This window comes from Pinus tabuliformis, chromosome 1_2 (genome assembly GCF_031772625.1).
Source record: "Pinus tabuliformis cultivar Carrire ecotype Pingquan chromosome 1_2, CPIR1, whole genome shotgun sequence".
NCBI classification, from domain to species: domain Eukaryota; kingdom Viridiplantae; phylum Streptophyta; class Pinopsida; order Pinales; family Pinaceae; genus Pinus; species Pinus tabuliformis.
Window position 1 is genome coordinate 772,890,002 of NC_142298.1, and position 23,512 is coordinate 772,913,513.

Sequence of the window (23,512 nt, forward strand, 5' to 3'; positions counted from 1 at the left end):
GGTAAACAAACTTGATGTGTATTTTGTTTTGTTTTGTTTTTTTATTGTATTTTGTTTTTTGTTTTTATCTAGCAGTTGGAGTTTATGAAATAAGAAAAAAATTTGATAGCTTGACAAAAGTGGTAGAGAAAAGATTCATCTCTCCTACCTTGACAGAACTGGTGGTCAAGATCAACACCTACAAGAACTTTGTTGTAGAATATTATCAAAACTAATAGAATGATATGAAAGAGTATACAGTAAGAACCTTGACAAACACGACCACTTAAACTTGCAACATTGTTTGTAGGAAGAGAAAATTATGTTTTTTTTTTCAAAACATGTATGTTAGTATATTATAGTTTAATGAATATGTTTTCCTATTATCATATATGGTTTCATACTTTAACAAAACATTCACTAAGATTTCACAATGTTTTATTATTTAGTGAAAGATTTGCCAAAATTTTATAATTTAGTGAAAGATTAGCCATGACTTTACAAGATAATATAATTTGGTGAGAGATTTGACAAAAAAATTATATATAAATATTATATTATTGATAAAATCGCCTCCTATTTTCCTATGTATCATGGGGATTCGCCCATTTATTATACATATAAATTTAGGGTGGTTCTTAAAATTTTCCGTGGGACTCCCATCCAAGGTTTGGATTTTGCATCATCAATGTGAGGTTATTTCTCCTTATATTTATATGAGTATTTTACTGGCTTATATGTGGATCACTTCACTGTGATTTCATTGGTATTTCTGTTGTTATTATGCTGGTTATATATATGTTTTATAACAGTAGCTATGTATGGCTCTCATCATGTTTTTATTTGTAAATGAATGAATAATGTATCTATGACCTAATGGATGGAATGAAAGTCAATGTGTTGAGGCATCAATGTTTCTTAACGATTCTCAGCTAAGTATGAGACCCCTATGCTCAGATCTGTTATTTACACTTGTAGATTACATACTAGTGATATGTTTGACGAAATGGCTGTCATGGCTAGTAGGGGTCTAGTCAAGGTCTTAATCAAGTAATTACTTTTGCACTGTCATTTCCTTGTTATCTTACTGTTATGAAGGTGTCATTTTATTTTGGGCAGTGACCTGGGTTCTAGGCCTGAAAAAGTGGCTAAAATCTTGGGCATGTTGGCATAACACTGTGGGAAAAGTCCTTGGACACTGGCTTGCAGCCCTGTGAGAGCATCCAGAGGTCCTTGGACGTTGGCATGCCCATAACATGAGAACGTCCAAAGGTCAAGTGGTCCATAAGCTCAGTGGGACCCAGGGGCTGGTTGGCAACAAGGTTGGATTGGTCCCTGAGGGTCTTAATGTTGATGTTGAATGTGTATATGGTGTGTTTCCATCGGTTCCACTTCCTTAACGTGACTTAGGAGGTCGAATCATATCATAGTGGCATCTCGTTGCATGTTTACCCCGACTTGCTGGTTGCTTGGGTAGATGTGGGAGGAGGGTGTTACACTCTTATTATAATGTAGGGAATAAACATAAAGACCTTTTGGATCGAACACTTCTTAACACGAGTATAGGTATCATAAACCTTGTTTATTCAAATGCAAAAACTCTGCAACAACTTGGATTAATGTTTAACATTAAAATGACTGATATTGATTTCCAAATTATTATTCTCATCAACATGGATTAAGTGTATGGAGAATGCTTATAACAAATGGCTACAAGGATAGTCATTGTGCATTTGGTAGAACACATTTTGATTTGAGTGAAAATGCAGTTGGTCATATGGGCACCGATCGCAAAAACTCATTGCTTCTTAACTATGAAACTCCTAGTGCTCTATATAATTTACAACCAAATAAATATACTCCCACACTTCGTATAATACCTTTCATGGCACCATTAATATCGTAGAGTGACTTTTTTTCAATACAAACTGTATTCGTTTTTTTTTTTTATATAGTAGAAAAACTTATCATAATTTAGTTTTCAAACTAGTAACGAGAAAACCCATCATTAATTACTATTCATAAATATAAGCAACTCATCAATATTATTAAAAAAAAAAACAGTGCAACTTGGAATTAATAATTGGTTGTCACTAAAAAACAAGTTAAGACGGGGCATATTTCTACATATATAAAGAAGAACCGTTTTTTTTTTTTAAATCAAATATAAATATTTATAGAATAGTTTGGCCCTCATTTCATTATTCCGCTTCCAATTTCCGCGGCAAGGCTTGAACCGAGCCCTGAAACTGTCTCAATTGGTTCGGACGTTTGCTTCTAAACCCTAGTTCGAGGTTTTAACGTTCAGTAGGAGCCTAAATTTAGACCTTTAATGCAGGGCGCGATTCAGAACTTGGCTCTGAGTCCCAATAGCCTGAACAGAGTTGACACCTTCACCGTTTGAGCAGTTGAGAGCCGGAACCGAGCAATGTTTCTCTATAGTTTAACTCTGCAACAGGCCACGGGCGTGGTCTGTGCAACTTATGGCAACTTTTTGGGCGGAAAAACGCAGGAAATCGTCGTAGCCAGGGGCAAGGTTCTGGACTTATTACGGCCGGACGATAATGGAAAACTTCAGACCATTCTTTCCGTCGAAGTGTTCGGGGCTATACGTTCTCTGGTGCAATTCAGATTGACGGGGTCGCAGAAGGATTACATTGTGGTCGGCTCTGATTCCGGACGGATTGTTATACTGGAATACAACAAAGAGAAGAACATGTTCGAGAAGGTTCATCAGGAGACTTTCGGCAAGTCGGGATGCAGGTAGGGCACGTACATTTTGTATTACACAAGGATAACAATAATATATGTTTATTACGATAGGAAATTTATATAACATTTTTAATCTCGCAGGAGAATAGTTCCAGGGCAGTATTTGGCAGTGGATCCCAAGGGCCGAGCTGTGATGATTGGGGCTTGCGAGAAACAGAAGCTTGTTTATGTTCTCAACCGAGACAATGCTGCGAGACTCACCATTTCTTCTCCTTTGGAAGCCCATAAGTCTCACACGATAGTGTATTCAATAACCGGGGTTGATTGTGGTTTCGATAACCCTGTTTTTGCTGCAATAGAGCTTGATTATTCAGAAGCTGATCAGGATTCCACTGGGCAAGCAGCGAATGAAGCACAGAAACATCTTACCTTTTACGAACTCGATCTGGGACTTAACCATGTTGCGCGTAAGTGGTCTGGGCCTGTTGACAATGGTGCGAATTTGCTCGTGACAGTGCCAGGAGGCGGAGATGGTCCTAGTGGTGTACTCGTATGCGCTGAGAATTTTGTGATTTATAAGAACCAGGGCCATCCAGATGTTCGTGCAGTCATTCCACGGAGAGCAGATTTACCGGCTGAGCGTGGCGTCTTGATAGTATCTACTGCGACTCACAAACAGAAGACAATGTTTTTCTTCTTGTTGCAAACTGAGTATGGGGACATCTTCAAGGTTACCTTAGAGCACGAGAATGATCGGGTAAGCAGGGAAAGGTCAATAGTTTAATTATTGTTCCACTATGTTCCATTCTTCTGTCAAAATATAAGTTCCTTGAGAACACAAGTCAGACATTTTACATAATAATATTTTGTCATTTATACATGCAAAAACTATACCATCATACCAAGATACGCAGCTAACTCATCCGCTAAATGATATGCCCTAATTGCCTACCATGAAAAGGAAAATAATATTTTACTAATTGGAGTCTAATGCATTTCCCCTTTATGATAATGTTTCTATTAGACCAGCCGCATTTTCCACTCTCACGTTTCCACAGATATATTCTATTTTATAAAAAATGCTTCGTTTCATTCAACAAATGGGGAACCGTTAATTTCCAGTGCCCACAGTCATGTGGCAGATTCCCCTTGAAACTCATTCAGCGCCTTCCAGCATTATATTTGATGTTTTTATCAGAATCTCTTAAACAATGCCAAGATCCTAAATTTGTGCAAATCTTATTCTTTGAGGGAAAAACATCCAATCTTGGGAATCCTTGTTGTTATAATGCATATATCCCGTAAACTTTGGTGTGATCCAATTACATTAATTTTCTTAGGCATGCAACTACACAAATAGGCCACTGCTGAGAATATATTCGAACACTTCCATAGCCTTAACAATAGGTTTCCAAGAGAATGCTCGTTGCATAACCTCCTGCTGTAAACCATGTTTGAGTATTCTTTGCTTCTATTTATCAATATAAATATTAAATCCAAGTATATACACCTGGCTGCAAAATGCTGAATGCATTCTCAAAATAATGAGTGTCCTAGTTTTCCTGCTTGAAGTTATCACTATAAGCGTTTTATCCAACTATATAGACATGGCTGCAAAATGCTGGATGCACTCTCATATAATAAGTATGAAAATGCGTTGGCTATATTTAAATTAATTGTCATTTTTTTTCTCTTGCAGGTGACAGAACTGAAGATCAAGTATTTTGACACAATTCCTGTAACATCAGCAATGTGTGTTCTTAAGTCAGGTTTCCTCTTTGCTGCCTCAGAATTTGGGAATCATGCGCTCTACCAGTTCCAGGGTATTGGAGATGATGCAGATGTTGAATCATCTTCTGCTACTCTCATGGAAACTGAAGAGGGATTTCAACCAGTTTTCTTCCAGCCCAGGGGCCTGAAAAACCTTGTTAAGATTGATGATATAGAGTGTCTTATGCCAGTCATGGACATGAAAGTTAGCAATCTCTTTGAGGAAGAAACCCCACAAATTTTTGCTCTTTGTGGTAGAGGACCTCGCTCTTCCTTACGAATACTGAGGCCTGGTCTTGCTGTCACTGAAATGGCTGTTTCACAGTTACCAGGTATTCCTAGTGCGGTTTGGACAGTGAAGAAAAGTATAAATGATGAATTTGATGCATACATTGTTGTGTCCTTTGCAAATGCTACTTTGGTGCTGTCCATTGGTGAAACGGTTGAAGAAGTTAGTGACAGTGGATTTCTTGATACTACTCCTTCACTGGCCGTTTCTCTTCTGGGAGAAGATTCCTTAATGCAGGTCCACCCCAATGGAATTCGGCATATAAGAGCAGATGGGCGTATAAATGAATGGAAAACCCCTGGGAAAAAAACAATTGTGAAAGTGGGCTGCAACAGATTGCAGGTCATAATTGCTCTGAGTGGGGGGGAGCTTATTTATTTTGAGATGGATATGACAGGGCAACTGATGGAGGTGGAAAAGTGTGAAATGCCTGGAGATGTGGCTTGTCTGGATATTGCTCCAGTTCCTGAAGGCAGACAAAGGTCTAGATTCCTGGCCGTAGGATTATATGACAGCACAATTCGCATTTATTCTTTGGATCCTGATGATTGTTTGGTTGCTTTGAGTATGCAGGCTGTATCTTCTCCTCCAGAATCTCTTCTCTTACTTGAAGTTCAGGCGTCTGTTGGAGGGGAGGATGGTGCAGATCACCCAGCGAGTGTGTTTTTGAATGCTGGTTTGCAGAATGGGGTTCTTCTTAGAACTGAGGTAGATATGGCAAATGGTAGCCTTTCAGATACACGGACCAGATTCTTGGGTTTAAGAGCACCAAAACTTTTTTCTGCTATAGTGAGAGGCCGTCGGGCAACCCTTTGTTTATCAAGTAGGCCCTGGCTGGGCTATATTCATCAGGGGCACTTTCTTTTAACTCCACTTTCTTACGAGACTCTTGAATATGCAGCATCATTTTCTTCTGATCAGTGTGCTGAAGGTGTGGTTGCAGTTGCTGGGGATGCGCTTAGGGTTTTTACGATTGAAAGGTTGGGAGAAACATTCAATCAGACCGTTATGCCTCTTAGATATACCCCAAGAAAGTTCATTTTGCATCCAAAGCAGAAATCATTGATTATTATTGAAAGCGATCAGGGTGCATTCACTGCAGAAGAACGTGAAGCTGCAAAGAAAGAATGCTTAGAAGCTGCTGGTTTAGGGGAGAGTGGGAACATGGAAACAGAGCAGCAGAATGGTGATGATGAAGAGAAGGAGGATCCACTTCCTGATGAGCAGTATGGTTATCCAAAAGCAGAGTCAAAGAAGTGGGCATCTTGTGTTAGAGTTCTAGATCCCAAAACTGGTGAAACTACATGCCTCTTGGCACTGCAGGATAATGAAGCTGCATTTAGCATTTGCTCTGTTACTTTTCATGATAAAGAATGGGGAACACTTGTGGCCATTGGAACTGCAAAGGATTTAGAATTTTGGCCAAAGAGGCATTGTTCAGGAGGTTTTATTCATATCTATAGGTCTGTGGATGATGGCAAAGCCCTGGAGCTTTTGCATAAAACACCAGTTGATGGAGTACCTCTTGGATTATGTCAATTCCAAGGCCGCTTATTAGTTGGGATTGGACAGGTGCTGAGAATATATGACTTGGGCAAAAGGAAATTGCTGCGGAAATGTGAGAATAAGCTCTTTCCCAATACGATTGTGTCTATTCACACTTATGGTGATCGTATTTATGTTGGAGATATTCAAGAGGTATGTTTCAGCTTTTTCTCTATTTCACTTTTTATGAGTGCTAAGATGCAAGAAGAGAAATGATCATTGTTTTTTTCTTGGTTTAAAAAAGAGATATTTATATTAGCAGAAGTCTGAAACCAGACAGAGACACAGAATGCCCTATAGCTTCATAGCCCTTAGTTTAAATTAGAATTGCAATATCTCCAACAACCTAATATCTACTACTAAAGCCATCTACTAGAGGACTACAAGCCATGCAGTGCCATTACTTACTGATATATGTAATCAAAATACTTGTGTAGAGGATACCATACATGGCCTTCCTGATACTCTCAGATGTAGATGACATTAAAACCAGAAGTGCAAGATCAGCAACTATTACCATCCTTTAGGAAAAAAGTCCAGTCATAAACAGATTTCAAAGCATAAGCTTGCGGTTGTCATGAGCCACAGGCCTGCCTCAAGTCTTGGGATCTGGCTTCTCCTCCATCACTGGAGTTCCAGGAACCACCAGTGCATGAAAGACATCTGAGAGCCTTTTGCTTGTCTCCCTCTGCTTCTGCAAGATCAGTTGTCTAGAATGATCAGTTATTCCTCTTTTGATATGGATTTGTTCTGCAATATCCTGAATCTTTTCTTCCACCCTTTCTGAGATTGGAATAGGTTCAGAGTCAGAAGAAGAGCCACTTCAATTACCCATATTTTATAGGAGAGAGAAGAATCACGAGAAAGATTGGCAGGAATTGAAAGAAGATGAGAAGGGTTGGAATACTTCTGTTCTTGATATAGAATGCAGCCCCTTCTCCAAGTTTTCTTTAATCAGGCAAGATCTGGATCCTGATATGCATGGACAGATGTATCTAATCCCATGATCTGGATCTTGGAGAAATGACCGTTCTTGGGGTTGGAGGAGACTTGAAGATGAGCAGAATCCTGGAATACCTTGTGAGAGATCTTAAAGTCCCAGATTAGTGACATTGGAGGGCAGTTGGGGTTGTCCAACTCCTCCCTTAGGGGTTGTAGATTCTGATGACAACCTGTTGCTCTTGAAATAGATTCTCTCCAATCTGGTGCTTCTGATAACATTACCTCATTCAGATTTCAGACTGAGACATAATACTGTTTTTTGGGAAATGGCTTTATTTTCCAGCCAATCTGCCATCTTATTAGACCCTCTACGAATATGAATATATTGAGATTGTAACTGGTTTCCTAACTGAAGACCTTTCCAAATTAAGTAGTTCAGTTCCCACCTGCAGGCCCCTAACTTCTTGTTACAAAGGTCAATGAGTTTTGATTTTCCTTACAAGATAACTCTGTTATAACCTCCCTGAAGAGCCAATAAAATGCCCTAAATTAGATCATTGTCTCGGATGAGTTGTGGGAACATAGTCCTAAGAAACCAACTTGGCCTGTAAGAAATTATTATTATCATTATTCAATACACAGCCAGCCCCTGATACCCTGGGATTGTTTCTGGATGCCCCATCAGAATATGTCTTTGCCTCTGTGGTGGAGGGCAGGGGGGTGTGTTTGGGGGTGTGTTTGGGGGGGGGGTTCCTAAGGAATGGTGACTGCCTTTAGAAGGGGGGTTTAAAGACTTCAAAAGATCTGTCTCCTTTGGTTCTTTGCATATTTTAGCCACAGACATTTTGACTGATTCAACCAAAGCTGATTTTATCCTGTTAATTTTAGATAACAATGGTATGTTCTATGCTTTAGAGCAATTTACTTCAATTTTTGTTATTAGCTGAATATCATTTTCCAGATTAGCAATCACATTAACATGATAATAAATGCAGAGAGAACATAAATAATAAACAGAAGACAAGCCAAGACGAGAGGACACAATATTTGGCGGATGCCAGGGAAAAGCCCCAATGAGGGGAAAACCCTTTAATCAAATCTTCTTATTATTCTTCAAAAGTTCAGCACAGAGAGAGAGTACATCATATAAAATTCACTTGCCCAAGCATTGTCAAAACAGTCCAGCAAAACAGCAGTCAACAGGATGCCCTAACCAGAAAGTCAATGCTGGTCAAACCAGCAGAAATCTTCTTCCAAATCAGCTCGGTCAAACTGAGTCAACTTGGCCTTCAGGGACGGTTCAAATCAGCCGAAAACAGTCTGGAAGTTCTCGGTCAAAGTTGGTCAACGCACAGTCAACTCTGCAGTGAAACTTGCAGCAGTCAACACTGTTCAAACAGCCTAGAAAATCTCTGTTTCTGTGCCCAAATATGCGGCCTGTCCAAACAGAGATATTCCCACTAAAAACACAGTCAAACATTGCCTGGTCAATGCTGGCTGCAACTTGCTCAACACAGAAATCAGAAAACCCAGTGAAACTTTTCCATGTGTGGAGAGGAACAGGCTGCCCTGAAATTTGTACAACCCAATAAGATGAAGAGAGAGAAAGCTGTGTGAGTGATGAGTAACCAAATGAGGAAAATGACTCCTCTCTATATATGCAATGTTGAGGGTGAAGAGACACGTTTGTTGGGCTTCATGAGCCTACATTAGACTTCTGGCCGGCCTTGATAATTTATCCATAGAAGAAATAAATTCATAATTCCATTTATACTTGTCAGAATGAGATAATCTTTAGATCAATCCTGCACCTCTCGGAAAGAGGAATCCAATAAAAATATCATCTCCATCATATGAGCTGTCCAAGGTGGAGTTTGGCCCTAGTTGCCAATTTTAACACTCCCTCTCAACTAGGGAGAAATCCACCTGCTAAACCATTTAACAATATGTACCATCTCTGACATCCCTGCTCTGTTGAACCATGAAGAAATAATGAAGAATAAATGATTGAGAGTGTATCACACCACTCTCCATGATGTCCCTGCTTTGTTCTACTAAACCATGAAGAAATAATGAAGAAGAAATCATACCACTCTCCACTGACCCGTAGTCAGTCTCCATTAATCCTAGATCAATATCAATCACCCTAGCATAGGGAGTATGGTAGTACACGATGCGTCCATCGGTAGTACTATGGTCCCTATCCTCATTTCCGTACTCATTGGTCAGATGAGAGGTACTTCCCATGAGTCCCAGATTGATGGGTAGGATGTATCGACAGGTGAAGGTGAACCACTCATCTTGCTCATATGCCATAGGAGAAGGATGAACCATTCATCCTATGCATATATCAACCATCACGGGGTATCACAGGCGAAGGTGAACCACTCCCCTTGTACATAACACACCACTAGGGGAAGGTGAACCACTCACCCTATAGTCGCTCATAGCTCCAAGAAGTAACCCCAAGCCCCCCCGGAGCTCCTAAAGCTCAATATTCAACTCAAATGGGACCCTCATAAGAGGGTTTCTCCACGACTCCAAGTCGTTTACAGAAGGTTAAGAATTTGACCTTCCCCAGGGGCTTCGTAAGAATATCTGTGACCTGATTATCAGTCCCAATGTGACGGAGCATTATTGCTCCCGGTTGTACCATATCCCGGATACAGTGTTACTTGATACCAATATGCTTGGAGCGATCATGAAACACGAGATTCTCAGAAAGATGAATCCCACTTTGGTTGTCGCGGTAGATCATGGTGGTATTCAACACATGCCCAAACAACTCGCTAAAGAGCTTCCTCAACCAAACAACTTCATAGGAGGCCATACTAACAACAATATATTCGGCCTTGACGGTGCTCAAAGCAATTGATTTCTGCTTCTTGCTCATCTAGGATATCGACACAGAACCTATTGAGAAGCAACATCCAGATGTGCTCTTGCGATTCACCACACTGCCAGCCTAGTTAGCATCAAAATAACCATGGAGCCTCAAATTTTCGGCAGTGTATCTTAGTCCATAAGTGATTGTGCCCCGAAGATATCTCAAGAGATTCTTGGCAGCAATCTAATGTATGTGATGAGGCTCGACCATAAAGTGACTCAATGTATTCACTGTAAAGCATATGTCTGGACGAGAGTTCACTAAGAACATCAGGACCCCCACTAGTTGACGACACTCAGAAGGATTTCCCAAATCGGACCCAGTAGCACTTCCGCATAACTTCTTGAAGTTAAGTTCTATCGGAGTAGTCACGGATTTACAATCCACCATTCCAATTTTTTCAAGTAGCTTCACAATGTATTTTCCTTGGAAAGGAAAATCTCACTTGGCTTTTGCCAAACCTCCAAGCCTAGGAAGTAGTGCATCAATCCTAGGTCCTTCATCTCGAATTTGGAAGCCAACTCCCTCTTGCATTGATAAATAAGAGCCTCTATACCTGTAAGAAAGAGATCGTCCACATAAAGTACCAAGATGAGAGGTCTATCATTTTCAACCTTGAAGTAAAGATTCAGATCAATTTCACTTCTTGTAAAGCCCAGCTTCATCATATAGTTGTCGATCCTCTCATACCAAGCTCGGGGAGCGTGCTTCAATCCAAAGAGGGCTTTCTTCAACATGCATACATGTGTCTTTCGATCTTCAACTTCGAACCCCTTGGGTTGTTCAACATAGACTTTCTCCTTAAGTTAACCATGCAAGAAGGCGGTCTTGACATCCATTTGATGTAAATTCCATCCTTGTGAGGCAGCAAAGGCAATGATCAAACGATTGGTGGTATATCGGGCAACTGGTGCAAATATCTCATCATAGTCCACACCTTCCTTTTGAGAGAGGCCTCGAGCAACAAATCTGGCCTTGAACTTTTCAGCGCTTCCATCAACTCCATGCTTGATTTTGTAGAGCCATTTCGAGGTGACAACAGATTTGTCCTTGGGTTTAGGGATCACATCCCAAACATCATTCTTCATAATCGACTCATATTCTTTGTTCATAACATCCTTCCAAACTTGGTGCTTCACAACTTCTTCGAATATGCAAGGCTCAGTTTGAACAATGGTGCTCATGGCAACTAAGTACCCTTGGTACCTATTTGACTTCTTACTTTCACGAAATGTCCTCCATGGTGCAATATGTCTTTCGGCGTCTTCGCAAGTGTCCCTGAGCCATGAGGGTCTCCTTTTTGTGGAGGAGGGCTCATGAGGAGGTGGATCAATGGGATCCATTGGTCCTTCAGAATCGGGCATCGGCTCATCCTGCGGTTCTCCTTGCTTTCTTGTATCTACTTTGTTGTCCTTCCTTGGAATAGGAAGGTTCCTAATCTTCCCAAGGGCAACATCTTCATTGAAGGTGACATCATGACTTATTTCCACTTCTCTTTGACCAGACACATAGATTCTATATGCCTTAGAAGTTTCACTGTAGCCCACAAATGTTCTTTTCTTCCTAGATGCATCCAATTTTCTTCTCTTTTCTTTTGGCGCATGAAAATACATGAGGCTACCAAAAATTCTAAAGTGAAAAATGTCAGGTTTCTTATCGGTGAAAACTTCTTCGGGAGTTTTGGAGTCCAAGGCTTGATGAGGGCATCTATTTTGAACATACACGATAGTGTTGGCAACTTTTGCCCATAGGAACTTCAGAAGGCTTGGATCATGAAGCATGGCACGAATGGCTTCTATAATAGAACGATTCTTCCTTTCAGCAACAACATTTTGCTCAGGAGTATATGAGGTAGTAGTCTCTCTCTTAATACCAACTTTACAATAGTCATTGAACTCATTTGATTCATATTCGATTCCATTATCGGTCCTCAATATTTTGATCTTCTCCCCTGTTTGATTTTCGACTAAGGCTTGAAAGAGCACAACCGTGTGAACACTTCGTCCTTCTTCAAGAAATAAATCCAAGTTTTGCGAGAGAAGTCATCCACAAAGATAGCATAATATAAATAGCCTCCCAAAGATGTCACAGGGAACATACCAGATAGATCAGAATGAACCAATTACAAAATATTGGTAGTCTTGCTATCACTTGAGGGGAATGGTCCCCTTGTATGTTTTCCTTTAGCACATCCCTGACAAACACCTTCACATTCTACTTTAAATTTGGGCATACCTATCACCATCTTCCTTGCATCAGGTAGAGCCTTATAATGTGGATGAGCAAACACCTTCACATTCTACTTTAAATTTGGGCATACCTATCACCATCTTCCTTGCATCAGGTAGAGCCTTATAATGTGGATGAACAAACCTCCGGTGTCATAATTCGAATTGAAGAGATGTGGCACAAGACATAGCTCTCAATGGACTTCCTCCAAGTTGATATAAGTTATCAACCCTGAATTTAAGAGTAAAAGCTTCTTTGAAATTTCTTTTCCCAAGAGTAACATTCCCAACCCCTGTCACGGGATAGGTGGCATTGTCTCCAAGAATGATTTCCAAATTTGTATTCTTTTCTATCAGAAATGAAAGAGCCTCCTTATACTCAGTGAAGTGCCTTGAGGCACCACTATCAATCAACCAATTTCCCAAGGTATCTGGAGGAGAGGCAATAGAGAGGGCATATACAAGATAAAATTCTTTTTGCTTGTTATCTACAACATTAGATTTATCATCCCGGAGTTTCTTGATCTTTTGGGAGGTCGACCATTTCCATGTTGAGTAGCAGGAGCATTCCTTTTTCCTTTGTTGTTGAATATGCCATTCCTTTGATTGTTGTTGCCCCTGAAATTGTTGCGGTTGTTGTTGTCATCATCCCGAGGTGTATCCCTTTTATTAGGACACTCCCTAGCATAGTGGCCAAACTCGTTACAAATGAAGCATCTACCTTTTCTTCCATCTTTGAATCCCAATCTTCCTGGACATTGCTTCTTTGAACCTGCATTGTTCTTCTTTTTAGCATGAGCGGAGAATGCAGTAGGATCATTCCTATTTGAAGGCATGTCTCTCTCTATCATTCTTGTTTCTTCTTGAGTACATCTAGTCAACAATTCATCAAAACCTGAAATTCGGTCATTGTTGAGGATAGTATTGTTGAACACATCGCAGTCACGAGTGAGACCTCCAAGGGAAATGAGAGTGAGCTCCCTATCAGCAATGACTTTTTCAATTGATAGAAGATCATTTTTGATTTAGGTAATCCTCATGAAGTAGGATTGGATATCTTTTCCTCTTCCCTTCTTTATGTCCTTCAACTTGTTTTTGAGGAAGAGAACTTGGTTTGCATTGCTAGCTTTGAACATGCTAACCAACTTGTCATACATCTCCTTAGATGTGCCCAAATTGGAGATATAAGCAACTAAGTGCTTATGAATAGAATACTTGATGATCTTCTTAGCTTTGACTTCACCTTTCTTGTACATTGTCTTAGCGGCAACCGATGCATTTGAAGGAGGTTCAACAATCTTTCCCTGCACATAGTCCATAGCATCATGCTCTTCCAAAGTCAAGTCAAGAGACATCATTGAGATAATCAGACTTATCATTGAGCTTGTTATCAGATTTGAAGTAAGATGAGGAGGCCATTGAATCTTGTCCTTGTCCAAAAAATCTCAGTGATTGCTTTTCTCACTCTTGCTTGGGCTTTGTCTTCATCTCAGTGCTGATTCCATGTTAATTTTAGATAACAAATGGTATGTTTTATGCTTTAGAACAATTTATTTCAATTTTTCTTATTAGCCCAATATCAATTTCCAGATTAGCAATCACATTAACATGATAGTAAATGCAGATAGAACATAAATAATAAAAAGAAGTCAAGCCAAGACAAGAAGACACATTTTTTGGCAGATGCTAGGGAAAATCCCCAATGTGGGGAAAACCCTTTGATCAGATCTTTTTATTATTCTTCAAAAGTTCAACAGAGAGAGAGTACATCATACAAAATTCACTTGCCCAAACATTGCCAAAACATTCCAGCAAAACAACAGTCAACATGATGCCTTAACCAAAAAGTCAATGTTGGTCAAACCAGTAGAAATTTTCCTCCAAATCAGGTTGGTCAAACCTAGTCAACTCGGCCTCCAGGATAGTCCAAATCAACCCAAAACAGTCTGGAAATTCTTGGTCAAAGTTGGTCAATGCATAGTCAACTCTGCTTTCAAACTTGCTGCAGTCAACGTTGGTCAAACAACCCAGAAAATCTTGTTTTTTTGTGCCCAAATATGTGGCCTCTCCAAACAGAGATATTCCCACAAAAAAGCAGTCAAACGAAGTCAAACACTGCCTGGTCAATGCTGGCTGCAACTTGGTCAACGCAGAAATCAGAAAACCCAGTCAAACTTTTGCACGTGTGGAGAGGAACAGGTTGCCCTGAAATTTGTATGACCCAATCAGATGAAGAGAGAGAAAGATGTGTGAGTGATGAGTGACCAAATGAGGAAAATGACTCCTTTATATATACACAATGTTGAGGCCCAAGAGACATGTCTATTGGGCTTCATGAGCCTACATTTGACTTCTAGCCGACCTTGACAATTTGTCCATCGAAGAAATAAATTCGTAGTTCCATTTATACTTGTCAGAATGAGATGGTCTTTAGATCAATCCTGCACCTCTTGGAAAGAGGAATCCAATAAAAATATCATCTCCATCATATGAGCTGTCCAAGGTGGAGTTTGGCCCTAGTTGCCAATTTTAACATATTCGGACCTAAACCTGTTCAGTGGTGTAGAGTTTTCCTTCAAAATTTCTCTCAATTGTGCTTTTCACAAGAACCTGAAGACATAAACAAGGGCTGTTTGCTATGGGGAAATCACGTTTGAGAGTTTCTGAAGGCCCTTCTGCCACTCTAAATAACAGGAGTCACATTCACCATAGGAGTACTTCTCCCCAAGAAACTTTCCTAACGCTCCCACAGTTGTCTTGCAAATGGGTAGTGGAGGAGGATATGAGCGGCAACATCGTCTTTGTTTATCAAGCAGGCCTTGGCTGGGCTATATTCATCATTGGCACTTTCTTTTAACTCCACATTCTTATGAGACCCTTGAATATGTTGGACTGTGGATACCTGTGTGCCTTAGAGCTTCTCCTGAAAGGATTTTTCTTTCTTATGTTGCAATAGAAGGTTGCCACCTAATCTAGCACTTAGGATGCCAAATTTTTGACTGAAGTCTGGATTTTTGGAGATTCACTTCTTCTAAAAGGTATGTTTAGTAACCCTGCCTTACTGTGAATTCCCTTCATGGCAGTGGTCATCTCTAAACATCTGCCTCTACTTTGATAGGAACTTCTCTCTTCTGAATAATTCTTCAGAAGGTCTCAATTTGTGTATCTGATAAGTTGATAGCCATTTTGTTTGGTCACGCCTTAATCTGATGGGTGGAAAAGGGTTACCAGTTTCCAGTAGTGGGAGACATTAGTCCAATTCTTTAGTAGTAGATCTTCTTTGAAAAATGTTAATTGGCTTTCTGTATATATATGTCTTTATCTAATTTCTAATCCTGTTTTAATTCTTTTCCTTTGGAAATCTTGCCTTCTGTTGATATAAATCTCACACACCAAATTGCAATTTGTTAATTTTAGGTATGTTCTATGCTTAGAGCAATTTATTTCAATTTTCACAGTTAGCTCAATATCTTTTCCAGATTAGCAATCACATCAACATAATAGTAAATTGCAGATAGAACATAAATCGCAGAAGACAAGCCAAGACAAGAGGACATAGGATGTGGCACTAGCTAGGGACAAACCCCAATGTGGAAACCCTTGATCAATTCTTCTTATATGTTCTTCAATAGTTCAGCAGAGAGAGAGAGAGAGAGATAGTACATATACAACAGAAGTCAACACTTTGACTTATCTAAATAAGAGCATAGATCATCTCTAAGAAGATGATACATGAGGTAGCTGAACTCAGTTGAAGACATGCTGCTTCAACTGATTCTCCAAGGTGACTCCATCACCATGCTGCACTTATCATTGTGTTGCATCTCATCATCATGGTGCACCCATCATGACTATGCTGTATCTCATCATGCTCCATTGATCATGACTGTGTCCATCACTATACTGCTGCACTATGCTGAGCTCTTCATTGCACTAAGCTGCACCCAAATGCATGCTGCAATACCTCATCATCCTGCTGTTGTATGCATTCTTGCTGCTGCTATATGCCCATCATTACCATGCTGTCCCATTGCTGCACCAATGTCCAGCAACACAGATCTACACCATGCTGCACCATCACTACTACTGTGTGCACTATGCTGCACTGTACATCATGCTATGCATTGCTGTGCACTATGTTGCATTGTACAACATGTACTCACACTGTACATCATGTACCCATTGCTGCTCTTATGCTGGTAACTCTTTTGGTGCAGATCTTGCAGTGAAAACAAGTAGGAGAAATAAATCCTTCTTGCCAAAGACAACTCCACACTTGGCTCCCACAGGTTGCTCAACAAACTGATCCAAAACCGGTCAAATCTTTGACCCAACACATGACACAACTGCCGCTCCAAGTTTGTTGTACTTCTGTCCCTGGTTAGGGCATGCGCACGCTGCAGCAACCCTTAAATACCCACACAAACAGTCTCCCTTTTGTTGCGACCTAGGCAAGGAAGGTTCCTCCTTACGTGAACCGCTGTTTTGGGCTTTTGTAGCTCCTAACATCTCCACGCAGCCTTGTTTTGGAGTGGCTAGGCCTGCGGTCTAACACAGAGCTCTGCTGCTTCCTACAGGCCACCCAAAACAACGTTCCTTACCTCTTTTCTGCCCTCAACCAGACCCGCATTGCCTCGGGCCTCTAGCAAGGTACTCGACCTACCTTCCAGCCCTTGGTCACCCTGAAACAGTCCCTAAGACAACCCTCTTTCTTCCACGCAGGACTGCCTCTACTTGCTGCAACTAATGTGTGTGTTGCACAAACAGATTAGGGCCGTCTTCTTCACAAATATGATTGTGTCTTCCTTGACAGTGTATAGGATAAGGGCTGATTGTGTCTTCCTTGATTTAGGTCATGCATAGAGCTGCTAGGGCGTCATCTAGGACTGCGTTTAGACTTCATGCTTAGGCTCCTTCCCTCCTACGTCTAGGGCTTCTTCCTCTTAGACTTCTCTTCCACTAAAACCCAAAATAAGTGGAGATAAATCAAGAGTGAAGTGTGTGTTCAAATGACTATCAAGTCATCTCTTTTTATACTAAAAGGTTGAGCACACATGGGGGTTATTTGGTTGCTGGCTGACCTTGACGAATTGTCCCATAACACAAATAAATTCATATCTCCATGAATACTTATCGGAATCGGATGATCTTTAGATCAATCCTACACCTCTTGATGAGAGGGATCCAAGAAAAATATCAGTTGCCATAAATACGGTGACCCACATGGAGTTTGGCCCTAGTTTCCAATTTTAACACAATTAACCTGACCTAAATTTAAACAATCTTGTACTAGCTCTAAGCACATATAATACTCTAGTTAAATATGAAGATGACAACATACATGTACAAGAAAACATGGTAAAGCTAGAAAGTAAATGTGTTTTCAAGACAATCCAGCGGCCACCCTTAACTTTTTTAATGTTAGGCCAGGCATTGGTAACTCCACAATGCGACTTGTTTCATTGTATTAACCAAATCATGAATATATATGAGTGAAGAGGCTCCTGGGATTCCAATTCCTAGTTCTCTTGGTTTTCTCCAATTCATAACTGAAATATTAAACTAATTACAATATTTACCTTACTCTGTACCAAATGGAAGAAATTTCATGGAAAACTTGGTCCTATGTTACCTATAAAGCAAGCTTATGTTTGGAGGTAAGTTTTAGAGATGCAAGTTAATACTAAAATGCCTAAATGAGATGCTTGAGTGAATGTGAAAGTGAAAGTGAAAGTTAGCTCAATGTAGATCCACAAGTTCCAAATAGATTGCTTGCAAGATGTGTTAATTTTAGTTAACAATGCTATGCTCTATGCTTAGCACAATTTACTTCAATGTTCCTTAGCAGTGCAATAACAATTTCCAATTTCCAATAGCAATCACAATAATCACATTGACAGTAAACGCAGATAGAATGTGAAACAAAATGCAGAATACAAGAGGACACCAGATTTGGTGGATGCCAGGGAAAAACCCCAATGTGGAGAAAACCCTTCGATTGAATCTTCTTATTATTATGTCAAATGTTCAGCAGAGAGAGAGAGTACAAAAGTCAAATTGACTTACCCAATTCAAAGTCAAAACAACCCTGTAAATTTCTGCAGTCAACTGCAATCAAACTTCAGCGCTAACCAGAAAAGTCAATGCTGTTCAAAGCAGCAATATAATCCCCTCAAAATAGCTCTGTCTTTCCCAATCAAACTCAGCCTGATCAGGAGGTCAAAGTCAGCCCAAAATAGTGACAAAGTCAACTGTAAAACTTGGTCAAATTGTTGTCTGAAATCTGGGATCACCCTGCAATTTTTGTCTGCAGTCAAAGTGCTCAGAATGCCCCGATTTCTGTGCCAAAAAATGCAGCCTGCCGAGACAAAAATAACCCCAAAAAATTGAAGTCGAATGATGCTTGGAAGGTCTTGGTCAATGCTGGTCAAACTGAAAAATTTCTGTGTTTTTCAGCCCTGCAATTCTTTTCTGTGATTTTGTCCTCCTCGTGCCACAAGTGGGAGAGAGAGAATGCCCAATGATGTACGAACCAATGAGGGAAGGAGATAGAATGTGTAAGAGATGAAGATGCCAAATGAGGTGGGTGGACACTTGTATTTATACAAGTCGATGAGGGTGAAGAGTCATGTCTATTGGGCTTCATGAGCCTACATGATGATGTGGCCGACTTCTGAAGATAGCTATCCAAGGTGGAATTTGGCCCTAGTTGCCAATTTTAACACTCCCTCTCAACTAGGGAGAATTCTATCTGTCAATCCATCCATCATCATCGACCATCATGCCGTCCTGTCGTCATGAACCATCTCTTTATCTCATCTCTTCTCTGCTGAACATTGATATGAATAATGAAGAAGAATCGATCTAGAGTGAGTCACAAGACCTTACCACTCTCCACTATTAAAATTGGCAAATAGAGTCAAATGCTTCCTTGGGAAACTCCTTTGAAGGAAATAATTGTGGCATTAAATTCCTCTTTTTGAGGAGACCAAAATCTACCTAAAGATCATCAAATTTGGTCAAGGAAAAATATGTTTTTGAAATTAAGCCCTCTAAAGTGCAAATTGTCAAAGTCGGCTTGGGGTAAATTAATTAAATGAAAACCCTCTCCAAATCCTATAAAAGGATGTGTCCTCCAACCTTATTAGAGACATCTTCATCACATATCTTTCTCTCTGAAATGGCCGCAGAAGGAAGGATGGCACCAGCGAAGGAGGAAGGGCTTGCTTGTCACCGTTGCAGGGCTATTAGAGAGTCAAGATCTTAAGGCAGGAGGTCGAGTCTGTGAGGGACCCGTTTGGGGTAGTTTAAGCACTATTCAAGCAACATCTTTCTTCTGTTGCAGGCTGAGACCAAACAGAAGGGAAGCGGCAGGCTTGAGAGCTATTTGGAGGAAGTTCATGGGCTGTTATGTGGAGGATGTCACTTGTGAAGATAGGCTGCAACACTGGAAGATTGTCTCTAGCAGGCCGCAGACCTAAATGAGCTTGGATCAGGATTAAAAGGGTAACAGTCCACCCAAGGAATGCCTCAATCTTCGTATGAGGATCTTGTGGTTAGTTTAAGGGCTGAAACAAGCTCAGATCAACCTCTGACTATGGACAGAATTTAGCCACTGTCTTAAAAGGATGCCTTTTAGTAAGGAGAGCCTTGTAGCAGTCGTCAATAAACCCTCACCAGGATACTATCTGCTATTGAAGAATTTTGAGCTCACCAGATACTACTTTGCCTATGCCATCATTGACCATTGAACAAAGCACACATTTCTTTATGCCAGAATTGCATTATTGTTTGGGCCATCTACTTATCTAAGGGCAGTAATATTGTACTCTCTCTCTGTGGGAATATTTGATATTGATAATAAGAATTGATCAAGGGTTTTCCCTATCTTGGGGTTTTCCCTGGCTCGTGCCAACTTTGTATTCTCTTGTCTTGGCTTGTCTTCTGTGTATATGGTTTATGTTCTTTCTCCAATTATTGTCAATGGAATAATGATTTATGTGATTGCAAGAAAAGAAATGGAACGTTGAAGTAATTGACCTAAGCAAAGAACATGTTATCAAAATTAACATGGTATCAGAGCTTAGGTGAGGATATGCCTAAGCAAGAATTTGTTGATAGATCTTCTTATTCTCCTCTTTCTGCAAGCTTGAAGTGGGTAAAGGGTTCGCGGGTGTAACTAAAATATCTCTTAGCAGTTCCAAAACCAATGAATGGTCCTCTATTTCATTCCATTCAGTAGAGGTATAACCTTGAAAGCAAGAAAGCCAACATAATCAGGACAACAAAAGTTAGTGGTTCAACAAGCATTAATAAAGGATGAAAGTTTTATTTTATTTAGGGAATCACTATAGAAATCCTCTGAACTGCTAGATGCATTTTATCTTGATCACTACAACAAAGGGCACAATATTGGTCAATACAACAATATATTCATTAAGAGCTCACATGTAACTTGGAGGAATTGAACCTGAGTGGAGAGGATAACAATCATTTTTTATTTTTCCCAACCACCTAAACTAGACCCAATTGACACATAATTGTTTTATATAAATATTATATTTTTAATTTTAAAAGTTTAATTTTTAAAAATTATAAAACTTAACTTTTGTCCCATCAGTAAGAAGTATTTCAGTTTGTAACCTGGCTTGTTGTTTGTCCCATCAGTAAGAAGTATTTCAGTTTGTAACCTGGCTTGTGACACTCACTCATCTGGGGTGACAAAGTTAATATTATATTTTTAATTTTAAAAGTTTAATTTTTAAAAATTATAAAACTTATTGTTTGTCCCATTAGTAAGAAGTATTTCAGTTTGTAACCTGGCCTGTGACGCCTCACTCATCTGGGGCGACAAAGTTGAGACAATCTTTTGGCAAGTTTTCTTCCGATACAATCTGGAGTTTCAATGCCAACAGAAAATGCAAATTGGGACTAAAACCTAGCGTTTTCCTGATCTTGTTTAGGCAGCTCCTTCAAATGAATGCCTTACCATATCATGCCTTTTTAGGCACTTGCTGAAGGTTAGCTCATGTAAAAGAAGAAAAACCAATCGTGCAGTTTCAGCTGTCCTGGAATGAACTTGGAAGCCATCAAAAGAGACTTCCTGGTATATCATTAACAATGTTATAACTTATGTACTGTGTGATCCAAAGACCAAGAATACCTAGGGCAACCTGCATATTGTGAGTGTCAACTTCTAGGTAATATCCAGGGTGAAAACACATTCATATTGCTTGCAAAATTCACAAGCTTACTTTCCTGAAGCATGTTACCTGCCAGACCTGTCGCATTATTCATGTAAGCACCTCTTGCCAGTTTACATGATAAATCAAATGCTTCACCAAATAATCTGAGAAGATTTATTCTTTTTATCAAAAATGCGTGATCCAAGGACCAAGAATACCAAGGGCAACCTGCATATTGCGATTGTTAACTCTGTAATATCCAGGGTGCTGCACATTCATATTGCTTGTGAACTTCAAAAGTTTACTTTCTCCTGAAACATGTTACCTGCCAGACATTTAGCATTCTCATGTAAGCACCTTTTGTCAATTTACATGATAAGCCCCTTTTGTCACTGTTATTACTTATATCTAGAGGAATTGGCAAATGGGCCGGGCTCGTACTCGCGTGACATGGGGTAGATTCTGACCACTACCACTATAACCTCTACATCAACCCATACATGTGCCCATGCATGGCCCACATGGTAAATTAGTGGATTTGAACCTCGAAGTTCAAATCATGGTGATTGCCAATCAAGCTGCACCTGTGCGGGCAATAAACCAGATCCTTAACCACATAATCTGAGAAGATTTATTATTTTCTGATTTTTTCAACTGCTATTTGAGTAGTATGCTGAAGAGAAAGAAGATAAATAACCCATGTAAGATCCCCCCAGGTGCAATTGTTGCATCACAATGGTACTCGGAGGCTTGTAGGGCTGTAATGGTACAAGAGAATGGGTGCTTGCAGGGATAGGTCTAGTTTCAGAGTCAACTTGTGGCCAAACCCTCCTGTAGAATTGTAATTGCTGGCTCCAACACATTTCTGAGCCAGGCCAGTTGAGAGCTCAATTTTCCACCACGTAAGTCCTTTAACTACCAGTGAACTTACCAGTGAATATTTCCTGTCCACAAGACAGTTCATCTTAGGTGGGATGGCACGAATCATCTCATAGCTTTGCCATATTGAATTTCTAACCTATTTCTATCGTGTTGCTCTGCTTCGGATTGTTGCCAGCCATAATGAAAAAAAATATCTTTAACAGATTTACCATATGCTTCCAGCTGGTTCTTCTGATTGTTGAATGTATTGTCATGAACATTTTGTGCATTTCATTTTCCATGTCATTACCATATACGACGAATACTTGTATGTCAACTGTTGAAAATATTGCAATGTTCTTAAGTGGCAAATTTTGTGACTAGCTCTTTGTTGAAGTAAACTTTAATCCTGCGGCTATATGCAGTGCATGAGCTCTCTCCAAATGTACATATGGAAAAACCACAATGGATGATTGATGCATTTATGTGTGTAAATAGCTGTGTGAAACACACTTCAACCTGGTTATGTGTAAGAAACAACTGTTGGGCAAAACAAATATAAAGGGATTAGATGGAAATGCCTTGAATCTTTTTGAATCAAGTATATACTAAATTGGAAAATGTTAGAGAGTCAACACTCGTCATACTCTTCACCACCATCTACATTATTTAATGAAACATTATTCAAGCTCCCAGCTTGGTGATAAGAACAACTAGCAGAAACAGAATAGGAGCCAGATGTCTAAAGAGAGCTAGATGCAGAAGCAAAACACTTGCATTAACACCTCCTCCCTTGACTTTTCATGTAAGCAATAGGATACGTTCAAATAAGGTCCCTTTTCTCTTGCAAGATAATCGTTAATGTGATTTTCAATTTATATATATATATATATACATATACATATACATATATGTTGCCAAGAAATGTGGGTTCAGGGATGGGGATGGGTGCATCACTTTTTGAAACAGGGTACGTGGGTTTGTCGAGGGTATATTATTATTTATATATATTGTATATTATGTAAATTATAATATATATGAATTTTGAAATCTTCCAACTTACAACAAGAAAAATAAATCATTTAAAGACTTAAACATGAACATTCACTTTGAA

The 23,512-nt window shown here is 39.7% G+C and overlaps 1 protein-coding gene across 1 annotated transcript in view; it reads left to right on the forward strand.

Annotated features, from left to right (window-relative positions):
• The first annotated feature begins 2,159 nt into the window (after positions 1-2,159).
• LOC149208137 (spliceosome-associated protein 130 A) overlaps positions 2,160-23,512 on the forward strand; it is a 40,170-nt gene continuing 18,817 nt past the window's right edge. Inside the window, exons 1-3 of the mRNA XM_089395938.1 lie at positions 2,160-2,742; positions 2,833-3,448; positions 4,391-6,448. Coding sequence (XP_089252064.1) covers positions 2,408-2,742; positions 2,833-3,448; positions 4,391-6,448 — 3,009 coding nt within the window. The 5' untranslated portion in view covers positions 2,160-2,407. The remainder of the gene's footprint in view (positions 2,743-2,832; positions 3,449-4,390; positions 6,449-23,512) is intronic.